The sequence below is a fragment of the Oncorhynchus clarkii genome, chromosome 9 (genome assembly GCF_045791955.1).
Source record: "Oncorhynchus clarkii lewisi isolate Uvic-CL-2024 chromosome 9, UVic_Ocla_1.0, whole genome shotgun sequence".
Classification (NCBI taxonomy): domain Eukaryota; kingdom Metazoa; phylum Chordata; class Actinopteri; order Salmoniformes; family Salmonidae; genus Oncorhynchus; species Oncorhynchus clarkii.
In genome coordinates, this window is record NC_092155.1 from 26438325 (window position 1) to 26457279 (window position 18955).

Consider the following 18955-nt stretch of genomic DNA (forward strand, 5'->3'; position numbering starts at 1 on the left):
CTGCCTGGCCACTCTACCATAAAGGCCTGATTGGAGGTGTTTTGCAGAGATGGCTGTACTTCTGGAAGGTTTTTGCTCTGACATGCACTGTCAACTGTGGAACCTTACATAGACAGGCGTGTGCCTTTCAAATCATGTCAAATCAATTGGATCTACCACAGGTGGACTTCAATCAAGTTGTAGGAACATCTCAAGGATGATCAATGGAAACAATAAGGCTGTATCGTAACAAAATGTGGAAAAAGTCAAGGGGTCTGAATACATTCCGAAGCCACTGTATGTAGCCCAAATACTGTAGTTGGCCTATTACCTAGAACATATTAGTTATTGTGTATAATAATAATGTCCAGTAATACTTTGTCTCACGTTGACTCATCTTGGATTTCATTATCAGTGATATTGAGAGCAGAGACATGCATGCTCTGTAATATATCAGCTCTTGGTCTAAATTTGGCACACACTGTCATGCTGGATACTTATATAGCAGCAGACGGGGGGTGGGGAAGCATGGGGAAGTCATGCTGGACACACACTTACAGTAAAACACAGACATTTGGGTGGAAGAGTTGATCTGAGTCGAGCACGGGTCAACCACACACACACATAGACACACTGGTAGTGACAAGCGATACCCCACGTTGTGTCTCCATAGCTCTGTGCTAAGTAAGGTAATAGTATACCCCTGGTAGTGTGCCCCTGTTGACATACTACCAGGCGGCCTATCAGTAGGCAGGGCTGTTGGTTAATTTTCGCATGGAGATCAATCAGCACTTGTTATATAGTCTATATTTGGTGGTTCTAGTGGCCCCAGAATATAAATACTTGGGACATGGTCAGGAAAAGAGGAAAAGTGAAAACGTGTCAGACCTTTCGTACGCTCAGACCTTTCGTACGCTCTCTGCAGAATGCTGTGGTAGCCATGCTGGTTAAGTGTGCCTTGAATTCTAAATAAATCACTGACATTGTCACCATTAAAGCACCGTCACACCTCCTCCTCCATGCTTTTTGGTGGGAACCACACATGCAGAGATCATCCGTTCACCCACTCTGCGTCTCACAAAGACCCGGCGGTTAGAACCATAAATCTCAAATCTGGACTCATCAGACCAAAGGACAGATTTCTACTAGTCTAATGTCCATTGCTCGTGTTTTATGGCCCAAGCAAGTCTCTTCTTATTATTGGTGTCCTGTAGTAGTGGTTTCTTTGCAGCAATTCGACCATGAAGGCCTGATTCACACAGTCTCCTCTGAACAGTTGATGTTGATATGTGTCAGTTACTTGAACTCTGTGAAGCATTTATTTGGGCTGCAATTTCTGAGGCTGGTAACTCGAATGAGTTTATCCTCTGCAGCAAAGGTAACTTTGGGTCTTCCTTTCCTGTGGCGGTCTTTTCATGAGAGACAGTTTCATCATAGTGCTTGATGGTTTTTGTGACTGCACTTGCAGCAACATTCAAAGTTCTTGATATTTTCCGTTTTGACTGACCTTCGTGTCTTAAAGTAATAATGGACTGTCATTTCTCTTTGATAAGTTCTTGCCATTATATAGACATGGTCTTTACCAAACAGGGTTTTCTTCAATACATCACCCCTACCTTGTCACAACACAACTGATTGGCTCAAACGCATTAAGAAGGTAAGAAATTCCACAAATTCACTTCTAACAACAAGTACACTTTTGGTAGCCCTCCTTTCGTTGACTGTGTGTTTTTCCAACTAGTATGTTTTTGGATGATATCAGAATTTGAGCTATTTCAGTATGTTTTGATTGTGTTACTTATTCAGCAACTCATCAAGTGAACAATAGAATGATACTCATCCTCTATAAGAAGTTGATAAATTGTTAAATATCACAATGTGTTTAAAGCGTTCCACAGGGATGCTGAACCATGTTGACTCTAATGCTTCCCACAGGTGTGTCAAGTTGGCTGGATGTCCTTTGGGTGGTGGACCATTCTTGATACACACTGGAAACTGTTGACACACTGAACCCGGTGTGCCTAGCACCTACTACCATACCCCGTTCAAAGCCACTTAAACTTGACCCATTCACCCTCTGAATGGCACATATACACAATCCATGTCTTGTGGTGTCAATGCTTAAAAATCATTCTTTAACCCATCTCCTCCACTTCATTTACAGTGATTGAAGTGGATTGTTCCTAATGTTTTGTACACTTAGTGTAGATCAATAGTATTATATGAACTATCGTTATTCCATGCGGTGTGATTGAACATGTCCTCCCGGTCTCCTCAGGATGTGAATTGGCTGGACCAAGAGTTCTTCCCACACCTGTCTGAGCTCTCTGACCTCACCTTCCTTTCCCCACTGGGAGACAACCCCGGGACCGGGAAGAATGCCGTTCCAAGTCTGCCACCTTCAACGCCCCTCGGTAACACCTCCCTGACCCCATGGAACATATCTCCACCCATCATCACGGCAAACCCAAGGACAAGAGGTGAGACAATCGAGGAGTGGGCGATAATGTAACATTGAGACCTGGAGTAGCCACTGATGTAAGTGTAACAATATTGCAGTGCTGTGAAATGTACATCACTTTAGCCACCAAACAAGTCCAGTCTGAATGATTTAATATCTTTCTCTTTGATTTGTCCATCACTCCATGAAGAAGGCAACAATTCCTCTGGATTCTATTGTAAGCACCCTTACATCCAACCAGCAGAGCAGAAAGGTGAGAATACAGAACAGGGAGGACTGACCATCCTTTACTGGTGAACTGGCTTATTTGTATCCATGTGTTGCAGGATGAACCAGAAGACTACTGGGAATATTTTACTGAATTATCTCCACTCATCCAATGCTGACTTTACAGTTCAAATCAGAATTCATTGTGACTGTTAGTTGGTTGTTTTGTAAAGATGAATTCCCACAAATAGGTTTGAAAGCATGTTAATATTTATTTATATTTAAGATATTTAACCTGCTTAGATGTTAGGGACTGAACACCCTCTAGTGGTTGTGTATGTACAACGACAAACATCATGTGTGCCTAACATCAATAAAATGCATTCCTTATATTTACCGAAGTCACATATATTGGGGAAAAACAAGAGAACAGGTGATCCCCAAAAAATATTTTATTTTTCAAGCTACAGTTAAAGAAAAACAATACCAGAGGCCGAAAATATAACATCTGCTAGGCTTTCTTTTCCTCTCTTTTCACTTTCAAATATGTACAGTTATCGAAGAACAGGGTATATACAGAGAATCGAAGGGAAGGGTGGTGGACAGAGTGCATTTGCTTTTTGGGGACTAAACATGACTCTTCCACCAACAAAAAAAGCAAGGTAAAAACCAACCAACATAAAAGGACCTGCCACGACTCTGGTGATATCAACTTACTTTTCTGTACAATACAAACAGTCTACTTTGTTTCACGAATGAGAATTATGAGGGTGAGGGATTTGTATGTTCTCTGATTTGGAAGCAAATCTCAACTAGCGTTTTCTGAACTTTTAAACAAAAATAATGATAACATGAAAGAAATACAAAATATATATTTTACAACCATTCATGCAAAAAGATGTTCAAGCCACTTCTACAAGGTGAAGTGGCTCCAACTTTTTTCCGTCACGACAGTTTACAACAATCACATCAATCTCCCAAACCAGAAGTCTCTAATGAAAAACAAAAACGCACAAATGTGAATAAAAACAACCAAAAAAAGCACAGAACAAGCATTGGAGGAATTTGAAGTCTGTCGCCAAGTCAAACCGCAACCAAAGGGTAGTCATGGTATTCCATTGTCATGCAGAGGGAACTCAAAGTAATCAAGTGGTGATGTAGCAAATGTTGACCCACTCCTCAAAGCTTATACTGCACCAGTTGACAAAAAAAAAATATTAAAAAATATATATATTTACTGGTTATGGGCTGGATCTAAAAACTTTACAGCACAGCCCTTAGTTTAAAAGTTAGTGTATTAGCAATTGCCAAAAGCAATTAACTTTCAAATGAAATAACCACAAAAAAGGGGGTGTTTGGTTTGGGCTTGACTTTTAGTGCACTGTTGTAGCACAAGTTTGTGCATATTTCTATGGAATAGATTGAACATTTCAAATTTGATATGGTATTGTTTTAATCAGAAAACCTCTGATGAGAGAAATCCTATAGGGGCTTAACACTGTGGCAAGCGGTACTGAGTGTAATAGACAGAAACTAATAAACAAATGCCAAAATTGAAAGCTTACATAAGAAAAAAGTAGCAAAAAAAAAAAACAGGAGAGACCCTTTCTAGACCTAAAAAGAGAAACTTATGGACAAAAACAAACATGTTTGTTTTCTTTTCAGATAATGAAAGGGGTTGTGCCTCTGCCATGGTGTGGCAGTCGCATTGAACACTGGTTACAGAGGGTCTGACAAAAGTGGATGTACCATTATAAAATACTAGCTTTTTCCTTTGAACGTTGACAGAAAAGCAACCCATCAAATGTCCTAAATAAATAATTATCTATACCTTGTCATGCACCTTATGCTATGACCGTAATGTAAAAGCCAGGAAATGGATCTCTGTATGGTTGCCTTAGCATTTCAATGAAGGAAAAAAAAGGAAGCCAGTCTCAATTTAGTAAGACTACTGAGCAAAAGTGTGTCTATTTGTATGTTACAGATAATAAAAAGATCTCCTTCCAATGTCTTCCTGTTTTAGTACAGTTTTCACAGAGGCAGAACGTGACAAAGAACCTACATGAATAAGTGGGGATGGTGATTGTCAAAAAAACACCTAGAAAAAAAACTAACAATACAGTTGCCGTCCAGATGAGGGTTAACAATCAGCTGTTGGCATTGCAGAAAATAACTTGGTTGTAATAGTACACAGAAAAAAAGGGTAGATTGAAAAGGGATATAAGAGGGATTTTGTCCCTCTCACCCCTCTATCTTTAGGGGTCTTTCTTTGGCCCCGACCGTCGCGTGTCCCTGCACTTGTGGCAGTAAAAGATGTCAGGGACGTTGGACTTCTTGATCTTGGCGCATGACAGATGGACCCACACTCCGCACTGGTTGCACTCGATCATCGGTCGCCCCGCAAACGGCTTGCCGCAGTAACAGGTGATCAAGTCCCAAGAGTCATCACCTGGGCGGGGAAGGAGGGAGAAGAGAGGTAAGAGGGGGCACCTCAGTGGGACAAGCAGGGATGGGTTCAGTGGGCACCTTACAGGGGCAAAGGTTTTCAAAAAGAAAAAGCTCTTCAACTGTTTGTTTACAGAGGTTTTAATTTATGGCCCCCCTAATTACTTGGTGTTTACCGAGGAACTACATAGAAACAGCAGATTTACATAATTATGACCCATTAATTATTCCTCAGTGACTTATAACAAATGCAATAAAGTACCTATTGTTACCAAGCAGATTCAAATTAAAATACCATATTTTCCCTTATTTATCCCCAAGAATAGCAAACCTCGTATGAGCCTCTGGTTTAGACCTCAGGGAACAGGTCAGTGCACTAATATCGATCCATTGTAAGCCAAGCAGCAAAGCATATTGCCAGGAAACAGTAGCCATACACTTAGAAATGCTGAAGTGAAGTGATCAGGCATTTTTTTGTGGAAATGACAGGGCACACACATTTACAGCAACAAAAATATTTGTGCTTTCTTGTCCATGGCGTGGTCAGTATGACATCGCTTACCTGACTCCACCATGATGTCCTCGTCGGCTATCCATGTCTCACCTTCGCTCGAACTTATCTCTGCGTCCCGGTTGGACTCCTCCGCCTGCATCTTGGCCAGCCCCTGCATCCCTGCCTGCATCTTGGCCAGCCCCTGCATTCCTGGGGAGGAGACACTGTGCTCTGTCAGGTGCTCTTGGACCGAGCGCTCCCCGGGGTGGGCGTGGCCGGTCTCAGAGTCTGTCTCGCTTTGGGTGGCCGAGCTCTTAAGCTTCTTGAGGGCTTTGGGCTGCTTGGGATTTTTGCTGCGCTTGATGCGGGCCCTCTTCTCACCGCCACTGCTCCCGCTGTCAGCCGCACCACCAATGGCGGAACCCATTGACAACTTTTTGAGCTTTTTGTCCTTCTTGCGCTCTGCCTTGCTGGCAGCCTGGCTGTCGTACAAAGAGTCTTTCAGCCGCATCTTGTCCAGCAGGGAGCTGTCCGAGTGCATGTGGCGCATGCTCTTACCCTTGTTGGCACGAGCCTTGTGGACAAACGTGTGGATGGTGTGCAGGTCATTGCCTCCGTCTCCCCAGCTGGCCCCCCCAGAGCTGCCGCCGCTTCCACTTTCCCCCGATGCCCCTGAGCTGTGTGGGGAGCTGGAGGACGCTGGTGACCACGGACCTTCCTACACAGCCACAGATGTAGAGAAAGACCAATGAGGGGAAAAAAAGCAGTATAGGACAAACAATACTTGATGCATAGGGTTATAAATGTTACTTAACCCCCTAGAGTTGATAGACACACCGGTGCGTCTATCTGTGTTACATAAAATTATCCATCAAAATCAGTAAGCTAGATATTGTTTTTTGCATTGGATGAGTCAATCCACCTCTTCAGCCAGTGTCGTACTTCCGCATCTGCGGTTAAAGGTAGCAGAGTGGTGTTTGTCAGACCATGAGATATCCACCCCCCAAAAATATACAATTATATAATCACAACCACACACACACACAATTTAAAAAATATATATATATATTTTTTAAATCGGTCTGCTCGTGTAAACGTCTGTAGTGTTCAAACTATTACGACAACTATGGAAAAGGGACTCATGAACACGAAGGTGATCTCAGTTTTGCTCTACGACCCCACAAGCATCAGGAGACTCATCTGAATTCTATCATCAATGCGCCAACTTCTGTTTGGTAGCGTCCGAACCGTTTGGGCTACAAACTAAATGGGACCCCACTGTTGAAAGGGGAGATTCTCCATTTTGCTCTACGAATGTCAAGACTTCTTTTTCTCCGTTGTTTTTTTAATATTGCCTAGATTTTGGACAGACGTCAAAACATTGTTTCCTTTTTTTACTGTCCTTTTTGCCATTTAAGAATGTGTTATTCAATTACTTTCTATGGGCTGGACCTCCCGAGTGGCGCAGTGGTCTAAGGCACTGCATTGCAGTGTTAGCTGTTCCACTAGAGATCCTGGTTCGGTCCCGATTGTCGCAGCCGGCCGCGACCGAGAGACCCATAAGACAGCGCACAATTGGCCCAGCGTCATCCAGGTCAGGGGAGGGTTTGGCCGGCAGGGATGTTCTTACCCCATCACGCTCTAGCGACTCCTGTAGCGGTCCGGGCACAATGCACGCTGACACAGTCGCCAGGTGTACAGTGTTGTTTCCTCTGACACATTGGAGCAGCTGGCTTCCGGGATAAGCGGGCGTTGTGTCAAGAAGTGAAGCTTGGCTGGGTTGTGTTTCGGGGGACGCATGGCTCTCGACAGTTGCCTCTCCTGAGTCCGTACGGGAGGCACAGCGATGAGACAAGACTAACTACCAATTGGATACCATGAAATAGGGGAGAAAAAGGGGGTCATTTTTGGGGGGAGTTTTTATGTGCTTTAGTAGTAAATACAAAAATAGATATTTTATCAAATAATTTCATTTTTATACGTAAAGGGGTCCTAGAATTCAACATCAAATAGCTATATGATCCATAGTATAATTACCTTAAAACAATTCCTTATGTCAGCTTAGCATCCCCCTCCCCAACATCTTAGACTAAAGAATAAAACATGTGCTTTCAGAAAGTATTCACACATTTTGTTGTATTACAGCCTGAATTTAAAATGGATTAAATGTCATTTTTTTTGTCTGTGGCCTACACACAATACCCCATTATACCAATTTTAGATCTGTTTTTATACAAATAAATTAAAAATGGAAAGCTGAAACCCCTTGAGTCAATACGTATTTTAACCCCTTCGTTTTGGCAAGCCTAAATCAGTTCAGGAGTAAACATTTGCTTAAAAGGTCAAGTGGTTTAACATGATTTTTTTAATGACTACCTCATCTCTGTACCCCACAATTATTTTAAGGTCCCTCAGTCGAGCAGTGAATTGTTTTTTTTAAACGTAGTGAAGTGATTACATTTTGGATGGTGTATCAATACACCCAGTCACTACAATCCACAACATTGTAGTTACTCCACAATACTAACATAATTGACAGTAAAAAGGAAGCCTGTACAGAATAAAACCATGCATTGTGTTCACAAGGCACTAAAGTGGTGGTCCTAATCATTTTAAAACAGGGATTTTTTTTTACTAGGATTAAATATCAGGAATTTGAAAAACTGAGTTTAAATGTATTTGGCTAAGGTGTATGTAAACTTCCGACTTCAACTGTATATGCCTTCAAGTTCTAATCTAACCAACCATGTATTAGGTAAATCTAAGTTCCCGTGTGGCCTTTGAATAGTGTTAGTTTAAACAGCGCTGCACACCAAACATTTGCCACGTTCTAACGATTTCAGCTTGATATCGATGGAAGTGATTAACAAAGTGTTGCGTTACACTTACCATGTCAGTGACCAACTTTAATAAAAATGCAACACTTTAAAATGTAGCGAGCAGTCTTCTACAAATTGTCCTCTAACCAGTGATTCCATTAGGTTTTTGAGCTGTTTTAGTTAACAGTATCTGCAACCTTCCACAGCCCCCCGGCAATTGATTTCAACGTGATAATCGATGAGTGATTGACAAAACAGTGATGCATTTCTCTTTCAGTTTTGGTGATTCTGATATCAAAATACAACATTCAAAAATGTAGTTGACTGTTCTGGGGGTGGTCAGTTATTTATTTTTACCTATCTTGAGTTTCCATTTGGTTTTTGAGTAGTGGTAGTTTCAACAATGCATGCCCCCCCCCCAATCGATGAGTGATTTATTGCCATTTGTCAAGTGTTTTGGGTGCATATGCAGTTTATAAGGTGCTCGTTAAATATAAAGAAGTGATATGATTACTATTGCTGAACATGTTTAGATAAAATGTATTATGTTTTCATTACATCAAACTCTTACTGCATATTGGTTATTGATTTGAACAAACTGTTTGACATTGGGCTATTTATCAATATGCATTGTCAACAGGAAGCAGAAACAGCATAATTTTCAATGTACATTTTAGGAATATAAATGGAACTTTAAACATTAATTTTTAATGGTATTGTACTTAAATCAGATAAAAACTGCTGAATGAGTACAAAAATGTGCAGTGATGTTTATTTTGATGATATGCCATAAAATTACCAAAACAGGTTTGTCCTTGCTACTCTATAGTTTTCATTGGCACTTAGTAGGATGGACAATAGAACGAGTCAAAATTCACCCAAGGCTAAAAATTGGCAAAAGAACGTTGCCTAAGCTGGAACACTAGCGCGATCCCATAGCTAATGAATGGAATCGAACGTTGGCAGAGACTTTTGACTGGAGTGACGCTTAGAACTCAATTTCACCTAAATGGCACCAACAAATGTATCCCTTCTCATTTTACCACTACAATCTGTTCTTAGGATGAAACTGAAAAACAACTCGGGTAGAACGTAAACATCCGGCCTCCCGGGTGGCGCAGTGGTCTAGGGCCACCAGAGACTCTGGGTTCGAGCCCAGGATCTGTCGCAGCCGGCCGCGACCGGGAGGTCCATGGGGCGACGCACAATTGGCCTAGCGTCGTATGGGTTTGGCCGGTAGGGATATCCTTGTCTCATCGCGTACAAGAGACTCCTGTGGCGGGCCGGGCGCAGTGCATGCTAACCAGGTCGCCAGGTGCACAGTGTTTCCTCCGACACATTGGTGCGGCTGGCTTCCGGGTTGGATGCGCGCTATGTTAAGAAGCAGTGCGGTTGGGTTGTGTTGTGTTTCGGAAGACGCATGGCTTTCGACCTTCGTCTCTCCCGAGCCCGTACGGGAGTTGTAGCGATGAGACAAGATAGTAACTACTAACAATTGGTTACCACAAAATTGGGGAGAAAAGGGGGTAAAGATTTTTTTTTATATATTAAAAAAAAATAAAAAAATATGTAAACATCCGCACCTTGATAGTGCCAAGTGTGCTTATGTTTGCATAAGGAGAAGTAGGGGCAAAAAAAATCTGCTTTTGACTATTTCTGGCCTGGCGATCGATGATAGCAGAGTACGCTATCCAACCTTATGTAATTAGAAAGAGATTGATCCTGATTAAAATGGTATCCAATTCGAAAAAAATCTAAATATACACATTGCGAGATATTTGACAAAATAGACATACCTGTATTTCCCTATAGTAAACACTGGGTGGACCTCAGAGTTCCATGAGCCGTTTTTTGTTTACATTTTAACTACAAACAACGTGGGCAGGTCTCATTGTCAACAATAGGGAAGCAGGCATTGTGACGTAAAACAAACTGGAAATAGAACGTTCGGAAGGCTAGTTGGTGCTCAATAGAACTAATAGGAGCTGGCGGGGTGAAAAATGTCATAAAATAAGGCCTGTTTTTCGCGATTTCTTCAAAACTACGGCAAGCAGCTGGGACATATGGTAATATTATGAAACTGGACTCCACAGTGGACTAAATTAACTAGTTATCAGAAAAAATAATTGTTTAAAATGGCATGTGTCAAGCCTACACAGAAGTCAACCGGGTTGGGCTTGCCTAGGTTGGCTAGCTCGACTAGAGTTTTCACTTCCTTCAGAAATTAGAAATGTCATATTGCTAGCCGTCTTCGCTAATGGTGCTAGCTAGCAAGATGTTGAATAATTTAATTCGCCCCCACATACTTACGTTACCACATACTCCTGCCAGACAGACTCAGACATGCATTTAGCTTTCTAACGTTAGCTAGCTAGCTAAACGGTTAGCGTCGTCGCTAGCACAACAGGTTAGCTAGCTAGCTACATTCCACCTTTGTTAGCCATGACATTGGCTATTAGCTAGCTAACCAAGGAAACCAGACGACGGGTTTGATAGTTTGCTTTCAATACGACCTGGCCAGCTAAAATTATTGCTAGCTCACGTTAGCTTGCTTGCTAGCGTGTTTCAGCTCTGATTTGCTAGCCAGCGTTATGTAGCTAGCATTCGAAGACTGACTTGTCACAAGTGTATTGTGTAGTGCAAAAATGAATTAAGGATTCAGCTATGGTGGCAATTCGTGTAATGTATGACTATCGCAGTACCGCCTGACAATGTGCTAGCAAGCAGCAACAAGCTCAGACGAGCTAGCTAAACGTGGTGTAATCATCCACTCGTGATCAGCTGGTGGTTGCATAGTAATGGCGTCACCAGCCCCAATTCTAATCGAACTGGCACCAGTTGTAAAACTGGGCTGTGCTGGCCCGGGTTTCTCTCGAGTCATCTTCAATTTGCCTCTAATTTTAAGTGCCAGTTGAAACGGGGTTTATGTCCTGATGTGCCTAGTTAACCTACCTCTTTAGGATTGGGGATATAGCCTGCATATGCCAAGACAAAGTTGCAGAACTTGTTAAAGTCTTCGACGGTCCTCTTTCTCCTCTCTGGAGGCTAAAGAGATAAAACAAAACATGAATGAGATCCACACATACATGAATCAAGCTAATAACTCGTACAAGCATCACCAAATAGTGGTCATGTTAAGGGGGAGGTGAAATTGAATACCACACCGGAAGTCTACTTACCAGAGTCTCCGTTTTGCACTTCAATAACGAATCTGTATAATAAAAAAAACAATAAGAAACAAACTACGATACTAGCTATAATCGGTTTACATTTTATACAGTCATTTGGATGAAAAAAAAGTATACATTACTTCAAAGTACAATTCAATTTTCAGGTTATAATAACCTCATTCTCCCCACTGTCTATTTGTGTTCGGCCTAGAGATGTATCGAGAGAATAAACAAACAACTAGTTAGCTCGCTAATGCAATGAAAAACTTAACCAGACAAGGGTACTGACTGACTAGTTTGCTAGCTAACAATGATGTTAGCTAGTTGTCCTAAACGAGTGAATACCTACCCTGCTCGCCAGTAACGATGTTAGCCAGCTAGCTAACGTTACCGCCAACAATGGCGTCTTTATATTTTTTACAACGTGTCAATAACTTCAATAGAGATGCAAAGACAAATTCAAGACTGTTACATGGTGCTTGGGGGTGAAAATATTGAGTCGTAACTAGCTGGCTAGGTTGGATAACGTTAGCGTACAAACTTGAACCATGCCATCCATGCATTGTGAGCCAGCTTTAGCAGCTGGCATGAGGAGCCGGCTCAACCCCGAATTTTGAACTTGGCTAGCAAACTAGCATCATCTAGCTAACTAGTTACTGTAACAATCTAACAAACAAACACTGATAGTCAACTGTTGAAGACATGTTAGCAAAGCAAAAATCATTATGCCCCATTTTGTTGGAACGTTATGCTTGCTAGCTAACTACCGTTAGCTTGCCAGCGGTTATTTTACATTAGCCACATCAATGCCGTGGTTAAGCAAACGTTAACTAGCTACGCTATCTATCGTTACTGCATAAAAATGCACCGTTTATCATCAAACTCTACAAGCTAACTTAAATTGACTGTTTGATACAGATTAGGTCAATCTAGCTAACTGACAGTTAATGTTAGTTAACTATAGCGACGTGTTAGCTAACGTTAACCAACTAACATTGTGATTGAACAACCAACAGTTGCTTTACTGGGAGGCTTGAACAAAACCAACAATGTCCGCTAGCTAGAAAACAACTCTAGATCAATTTACTATGTGAACTGACACTTAACGTACCTTGGTGTTCAGACATTATTTCAAGCATTGTCGCCTCAGCAACAAGGCCCGTTGTGGTGGTAGCTACCAGGTAGCTAGCAGCTAGGGTGTTTTTCTCCCGGCTTGACTGTTGACTGTGTGTGGGACACCCCTGCCGAGAACGCAGGACTCAACAACTCTTCGACAAGCGACTTTCCTTGACTTTTTGGATTATGGTCCCCAGTTCTAGATTGTTTAACCGGCTAGGTACGGACTAGCCAACCACAATTGCAGAAATAATTCCTTATCTGACCGTTACCTAGCTAACAAGAAGCAAGGTTAGCTAGCTAACGTTACTAGCTAATTTCTTCGTCACAGCAGTTATATTGCATAAATATTCCTGGAAATCAACTAGTTTTTTAAACTATCGCACTAAGTCACCGGAAAAAAACTGCAGCAGGTGAATCCATTGTAAAGGACAAAGGCATTCAGGTAACATATTTCTTAGATGAAGTTTACGTTTTTCCATAACACGAACAAAATCGACGAGAGTGACTAGAATATGTATCGTCCCTTGCGCGCCTCACTCCAGCCAGGCATCTTCTTCTCTGGCATAATGGCGTTTGCAACAATTGGATGTGCATTACGCCACCTACTGTGCAAGTGGATAACAAAGACTCCAAAAAGGGGAAAAAAAGGGGTAAAAATATTCATACAAACCACCCAAAAAAAGTTTAACTAAACTAAATCAACATGCTTTTCAGTTAAAATGCAACATTCTATTCAGGGTCAGAAGGATCCTGTGAGGGTGGTATATTTTCTGGCAACAGTAGTCCTTGCAGTGCTTCTGCCAGGAAGTCTTGGAGCCACAAAAACTTTTTGGAAGTACAAATAATAACTCTGACTATAAATGCTACAAAATCCACCTTTACAATGAGTGTATCCAGATTTCTTGATTGGCGTAAAAATATTTGCAACTGCTTGTGGTGCATCCACCGCCATATCTTCTTCAGCACTATGGCCCCTTGCCCCTTCGACTCTTCACCACATAGGAGATCTGCTGTACAACGCAGATCCTTGACACTGTAATGGAAATTTTAATGTTTGTGCTTTTCTTATAACAATTTTCTATGTTCTATTCATGTGCTGTTCTATAAACCAATTTCTGTGTTCATGCAAGTGGCTGACTGTACAAATCAACTGTCAGTAGCTGCAATTTGGCTATACACACAGACATTGTTTTGAGAACAAACAATATATTGGTTTCAAGGTCTCCACTTAGAGAGGAGAAGCCTCGTGAGATGTTGGTCTGTCACATATTATGAAACAGTATTGGTCGGTCACATGAATAGAACAAAACGGTAATGGTTCATTAATTATGCTAAATCATGCAAATATAACTTGTCTGTGTATTGCCTTATATAAGACAACTGCTGGGTCTGCCCAGGCAGAGTTCCCGATTGACATGTGTACGATGGTGCATTGAGTTGGTTGGAACCTCTCCAGCGCGCTGACAAAAAACAATGAATCGTTTAAGGTTGACTTCGAGTGTCCTTGTGTAAGAATCTTTCCACAACAACACCTTGACCTCTTTCACCCTAACAGGGCACTCAAGGAAGTCCATAGTACGATCCCCACCACAGTTGCAACATTTTCCCTTCATAGATTCTTCAATAACATACTTCTCCCGTCTGCAAACATTTGACATGTGGCCACTGAGTGGTTTGGGCACAATTGCTCTCTCCGCATACCTCACATATCCAAGCTTCACATGTGCAGAGTCCCCTCAAACAACAATGATATTGATAAGCTTTTCTCCTTTTACAAAACGGGTCAGGCAATGTGCACTGACCGCTCCTGGAATTTTATGAATAAGGTAAGCCCACACGTCATCTATATCTAATGAGACTCCAGATATACTCCTTTAGCAGGTGCCCTGCTCTGAAGATCAATGAAGGTCAGTTTCCGACGTAGGGAATTTGGCCAGATCCAGTGCACGCTTCTTCTGTTCTTCATTTACACAATTAACCAATTGGGCTCCCGCAGCGGTCTAATGCAATGCATCTCAGTGCAAGAGGTGTCACTGGTTCAAATCCAGGCTGTATCACATTCGGCCGTGCTTGGGAGTCCCATAGGATGGCGCACAATTGTCCCAGCATCGTCCGGGTTTGGTCGGGGTAGGCCGTCATTGTAAATAAGAATTTGTTCTTTAACTGACTTGCCTAGTTAAATAAAGGTTCAATTAAAAAACTTCCAGTCACCTTGATTGAATCCACCTTTCCCATTGCTCTCTTCACAGTCCTCAATAGTAAAAAGGATCTCCCAAATTAACCTTGTCAAAAAAAATTTTGGGTTACGGATGTAACCTTGGTTCTCTGAGTAGAGTAACGGGTCACCAAACGACCTATGTGAACTCCTTCCCGTTCACGCAATGTGATTGAGATGCCTCACACCAAAGATGTTTAAAATCATGCCACACCCTTACTGTACCCACTTGACGTGTCACTATAAAAAGGTGGTGTGTTGTGACAATATCTATTACTTCACTTGAACCCAACAGAGGGGATGGAATGACATGAACGCTTAGCGACCCGTTACTCTACTCAGAGGAACAAAGTTACATCCGTAACCCAACGTTCTCCTTCGTTTTTGTAACGGGTGGGAAAGCATGTACCAAAGATGTTGTTCGGACAACAAATTGGGATAACTCACCATTTAACTTAGTCCAGATCAGTCCCTGAGACGTCCTTGGATCCACCACAGGATGCAACAGAATATAATTACCCAACATGGTAACACAGATTTTCAACTGTGGTATACACCCGTATACACAAGCAAACTGAAAGCTAGAACATACAACATGAAGCTTTAATTGGGTGCAACAGCACCAAGAGTGGAAGGCCGCTGTATAGAACATCCCTCTCACTGATGGTTGATAAGTAAGTATGTACAGTGCCTTGCGAAAGTATTCGGCCCCCTTGAACTTTGCGACCTTTTGCCACATTTCAGGCTTCAAACATAAAGATATAAAACTATTTTTTTGTGAAGAATCAACAACAAGTGGGACACAATCATGAAGTGGAACGACATTTACTGGATATTTCAAACTTTTTTAACATATCAAAAACTGAAAAATTGGGCGTGCAAAATTATTCAGCCCCTTTACTTTCAGTGCAGCAAACTCTCTCCAAAAGTTCAGTGAGGATCTCTGAATAATCCAATGTTGACCTAAATGACTAATGATGATAAATACAATCCACCTGTGTGTAATCAAGTCTCCGTATAAATGCACCTGCACTGTGATAGTCTCAGAGGTCCGTTAAAAGCGCAGAGAGCATCATGAAGAACAAGGAACACGCCAGGCAGGTCCGAGATACTGTTGTGAAGAAGTTTAAAGCCGGATTTGGATACAAAAAGATTTCCCAAGCTTTAAACATCCCAAGGAGCACTGTGCAAGCGATAATATTGAAATGGAAGGAGTATCAGACCACTGCAAATCTACCAAGACCTGGCCGTCCCTCTAAACTTTCAGCTCATACAAGGAGAAGACTGATCAGAGATGCAGCCAAGAGGCCCATGATCACTCTGGATGAACTGCAGAGATCTACAGCTGAGGTGGGAGACTCTGTCCATAGGACAACAATCAGTCGTATATTGCACAAATCTGGCCTTTATGGAAGAGTGGCAAGAAGAAAGCCATTTCTTAAAGATATCCATAAAAAGTGTTGTTTAAAGTTTGCCACAAGCCACCTGGGAGACACACCAAACATGTGGAAGAAGGTGCTCTGGTCAGATGAAACCAAAATTGAACTTTTTGGCAACAATGCAAAACGTTATGTTTGGCGTAAAAGCAACACAGCTGAACACACCATCCCCACTGTCAAACATGGTGGTGGCAGCATCATGGTTTGGGCCTGATTTTCTTCAGCAGGGACAGGGAAGATGGTTAAAATTGATGGGAATATGGATGGAGCCAAATACAGGACCATTCTGGAAGAAAACCTGATGGAGTCTGCAAAAGACCTGAGACTGGGACGGAGATTTGTCGTCCAACAAGACAATGATCCAAAACATAAAGCAAAATCTACAATGGAATGGTTCAAAAATAAACATATCCAGGTGTTAGAATGGCCAAGTCAAAGTCCAGACCTGAATCCAATCGAGAATCTTTGGAAAGAACTGAAAACTGCTGTTCACAAATGCTCTCCATCCAACCTCACTGAGCTCGAGCTGTTTTGCAAGTAGGAATGGGAAAAAATGTCAGTCTCTCGATGTGCAAAACTGATAGAGACATACCCCAAGCGACTTACAGCTGTAATCGCAGCAAAAGGTGGCGCTACAAAGTATTAACTTAAGGGGGCTGAATAATTTTGCACGCCCAATTTGTCAGTTTTTGATTTGTTAAAAAAGTTTGAAATATCCAATAAATGTCGTTCCACTTCATGATTGTGTCCCACTTGTTGTTGATTCTTCACAAAAAAATACAGTTTTATATCTTTATGTTTGAAGCCTGAAATGTGGCAAAAGTTCGCAAAGTTCAAGGGGGCCGAATACTTTCGCAAGGCACTGTACAAGGTTCACAGTATGCTCACTTATCTGGGTTGAGAGAGCATGCCATGGCCAGAACCACAGACCCCACTGATGGAGTGGACATAACATTGAGTCTGTAGTACCTCATGAAAGTTATGGGTGTTGCCCAACTTGCAGCAACACAGAGAGTCCATGGAGGCCCCTCTGAACATGGGCCATGAAGTGGCCATACACCTGGTGGACTGTGCTACCACGTGGTCTGGAGACCTTTAATGTTTACACTCTGTTCTCCCCATAACACACAAAATGCTGTTCTGACGAACAGTTCTTGTTGCAGGAAGATAGGCACTCAATGCCCTAACTGGGCAAAGTGTATGCAACTCACGACTCTCCTGTGAGGAGTGGGGAGGCGGGTGAAATGAAATATTAAGGGCTGGTTAGCATGTGATGATGAAAGCACCTTAGGTAAGAATGCTGGATTTGGCCGAAGCACTGCCTTAGATCCATTTTCTGGATTTTCTGGAGGATGAAGGATGGGTAGAAAGCACATGTAATTCTTCAACACACTTGGCTTAAACAGTAGTCAATAGAAAGTCAGTATTGACTGAGAGCTCACATACTGTAGCTCAAGTGAAGACAGTAGGACTCCAGCGTTCGCATAGAGGATGCCCTGGCTGCCTGAATTGTATCAATTACCAAGGACGGCAACCCTGAAGCTATAAGGTGGTCACGTTCAGGGGCCACACTCACAACTTCAGTATGCTGGGTTTAGGGTGCCAAAGCTTGCTGTTCGCTTCTGAGAGGAGGTCCGCTCGAATAGGGATTTCCTATGATTGAGAGGTTGTCAGCTGTACAAGGTCTGAAAACCAGTGATGCTGTGGTCAATGTGGAGCAACAAGTAGAACTGGCGCACTCTCAAGACTGATCTTCCTCAAGACCATAGGGAGCAAGGGAATTGGTAGAAACACATATAGCATGGCGACGACCCCGATTGGGCCTGCTGGTGCCTTTATGGAGATACACATAGGACAATGGGTTGAGTCTTGCGATGCGAACAGATCAGCGTTCTGAATCGTGCCCAGATCCTCTCCACTACTGTGGAATGTACCCTCCAGTCTCAAGGAAGAGGGCCTCCTCTAGAGAGAAAGTCTGCCGCCTGATTCTACACCCTCTGCAGGTGTTTTGCTCTGAGGGATGAAAGGTGTCTCTTTGTCCAATGGAGTATCTCCCCTGCTACCTGGTGCAGTGTCATTGACCTCAGTCCGCACGGGCGGTTGATGTGTGCAACCACGGTTGTGTTGTCTCAGTATCAGTACATGTTGTCCTCTCAGTACTGGGAGGAAGTGCTAGAGTGCAAGGTGAACTGCCTTGAGCTCCAGTACGTTGATGTGAGCTGTTGTCCATGCTGTTGACCATACACCATGAACTGGTTCAAGACTGCTCCCCATCTCTTTATGGAGGTGTCTGTGGTCAAAGTCACCGGTTGTGAACTATGCCTAGGAGAACTCATCTGGGAGTTTGAAGAGCAATACAATGGTTGTGCCTAGCACTTCAGCAACTCATTACCTTTTCGTGTTTGTCCCTTCTGGGACATAGATTGTGTCTGTTGTACCAGCACTGTATTGGCCGCATGTGGAGCAAGCCCAACGGTACAACATGGACTGCAGCAGCTAAGAGGCCTAGAAGCCTCTGACTCACTAGCACTGTCACCTGTTTTCTCAGTTTGAACGTTGAAAGACAATTTGTCAATGATACCACTCTTTCTGGACAGAGTGTAGCTTG

General features: G+C 42.5%; 1 protein-coding gene across 1 annotated transcript; it reads right to left on the minus strand.

The window, feature by feature from the left end:
• Nucleotides 1-2899: 2899 nt before the first annotated feature.
• LOC139416140 (PHD finger protein 23B-like) lies at nt 2900-13269 on the minus strand. Its single transcript, XM_071164467.1, has 5 exons — nt 12686-13269; nt 11584-11615; nt 11357-11449; nt 5655-6303; nt 2900-5096 (listed from the first exon to the last, which is right to left on the minus strand). Exons 1-5 carry the CDS (start codon nt 12711-12713, stop codon nt 4903-4905), a joined length of 996 nt encoding a protein of 331 aa, XP_071020568.1. The 5' UTR covers nt 12714-13269; the 3' UTR covers nt 2900-4902.
• Between the last annotated feature and the right edge of the window lie 5686 nt (nt 13270-18955).

Excerpts from the sequence above, each read along its gene's own strand:
- LOC139416140 (XM_071164467.1), bottom strand. The coding sequence starts at position 12,713 with ATGCTTGAAATAATGTCTGAACACCAAG. Across the intron at positions 11,450-11,583 it reads AGTGCAAAACGGAGACTCTG|CCTCCAGAGAGGAGAAAGAG; the intron begins GTAAGTAGACTT and ends TTATCTCTTTAG. Across the intron at positions 5,097-5,654 it reads GGACATCATGGTGGAGTCAG|GTGATGACTCTTGGGACTTG; the intron begins GTAAGCGATGTC and ends TTCCCCGCCCAG.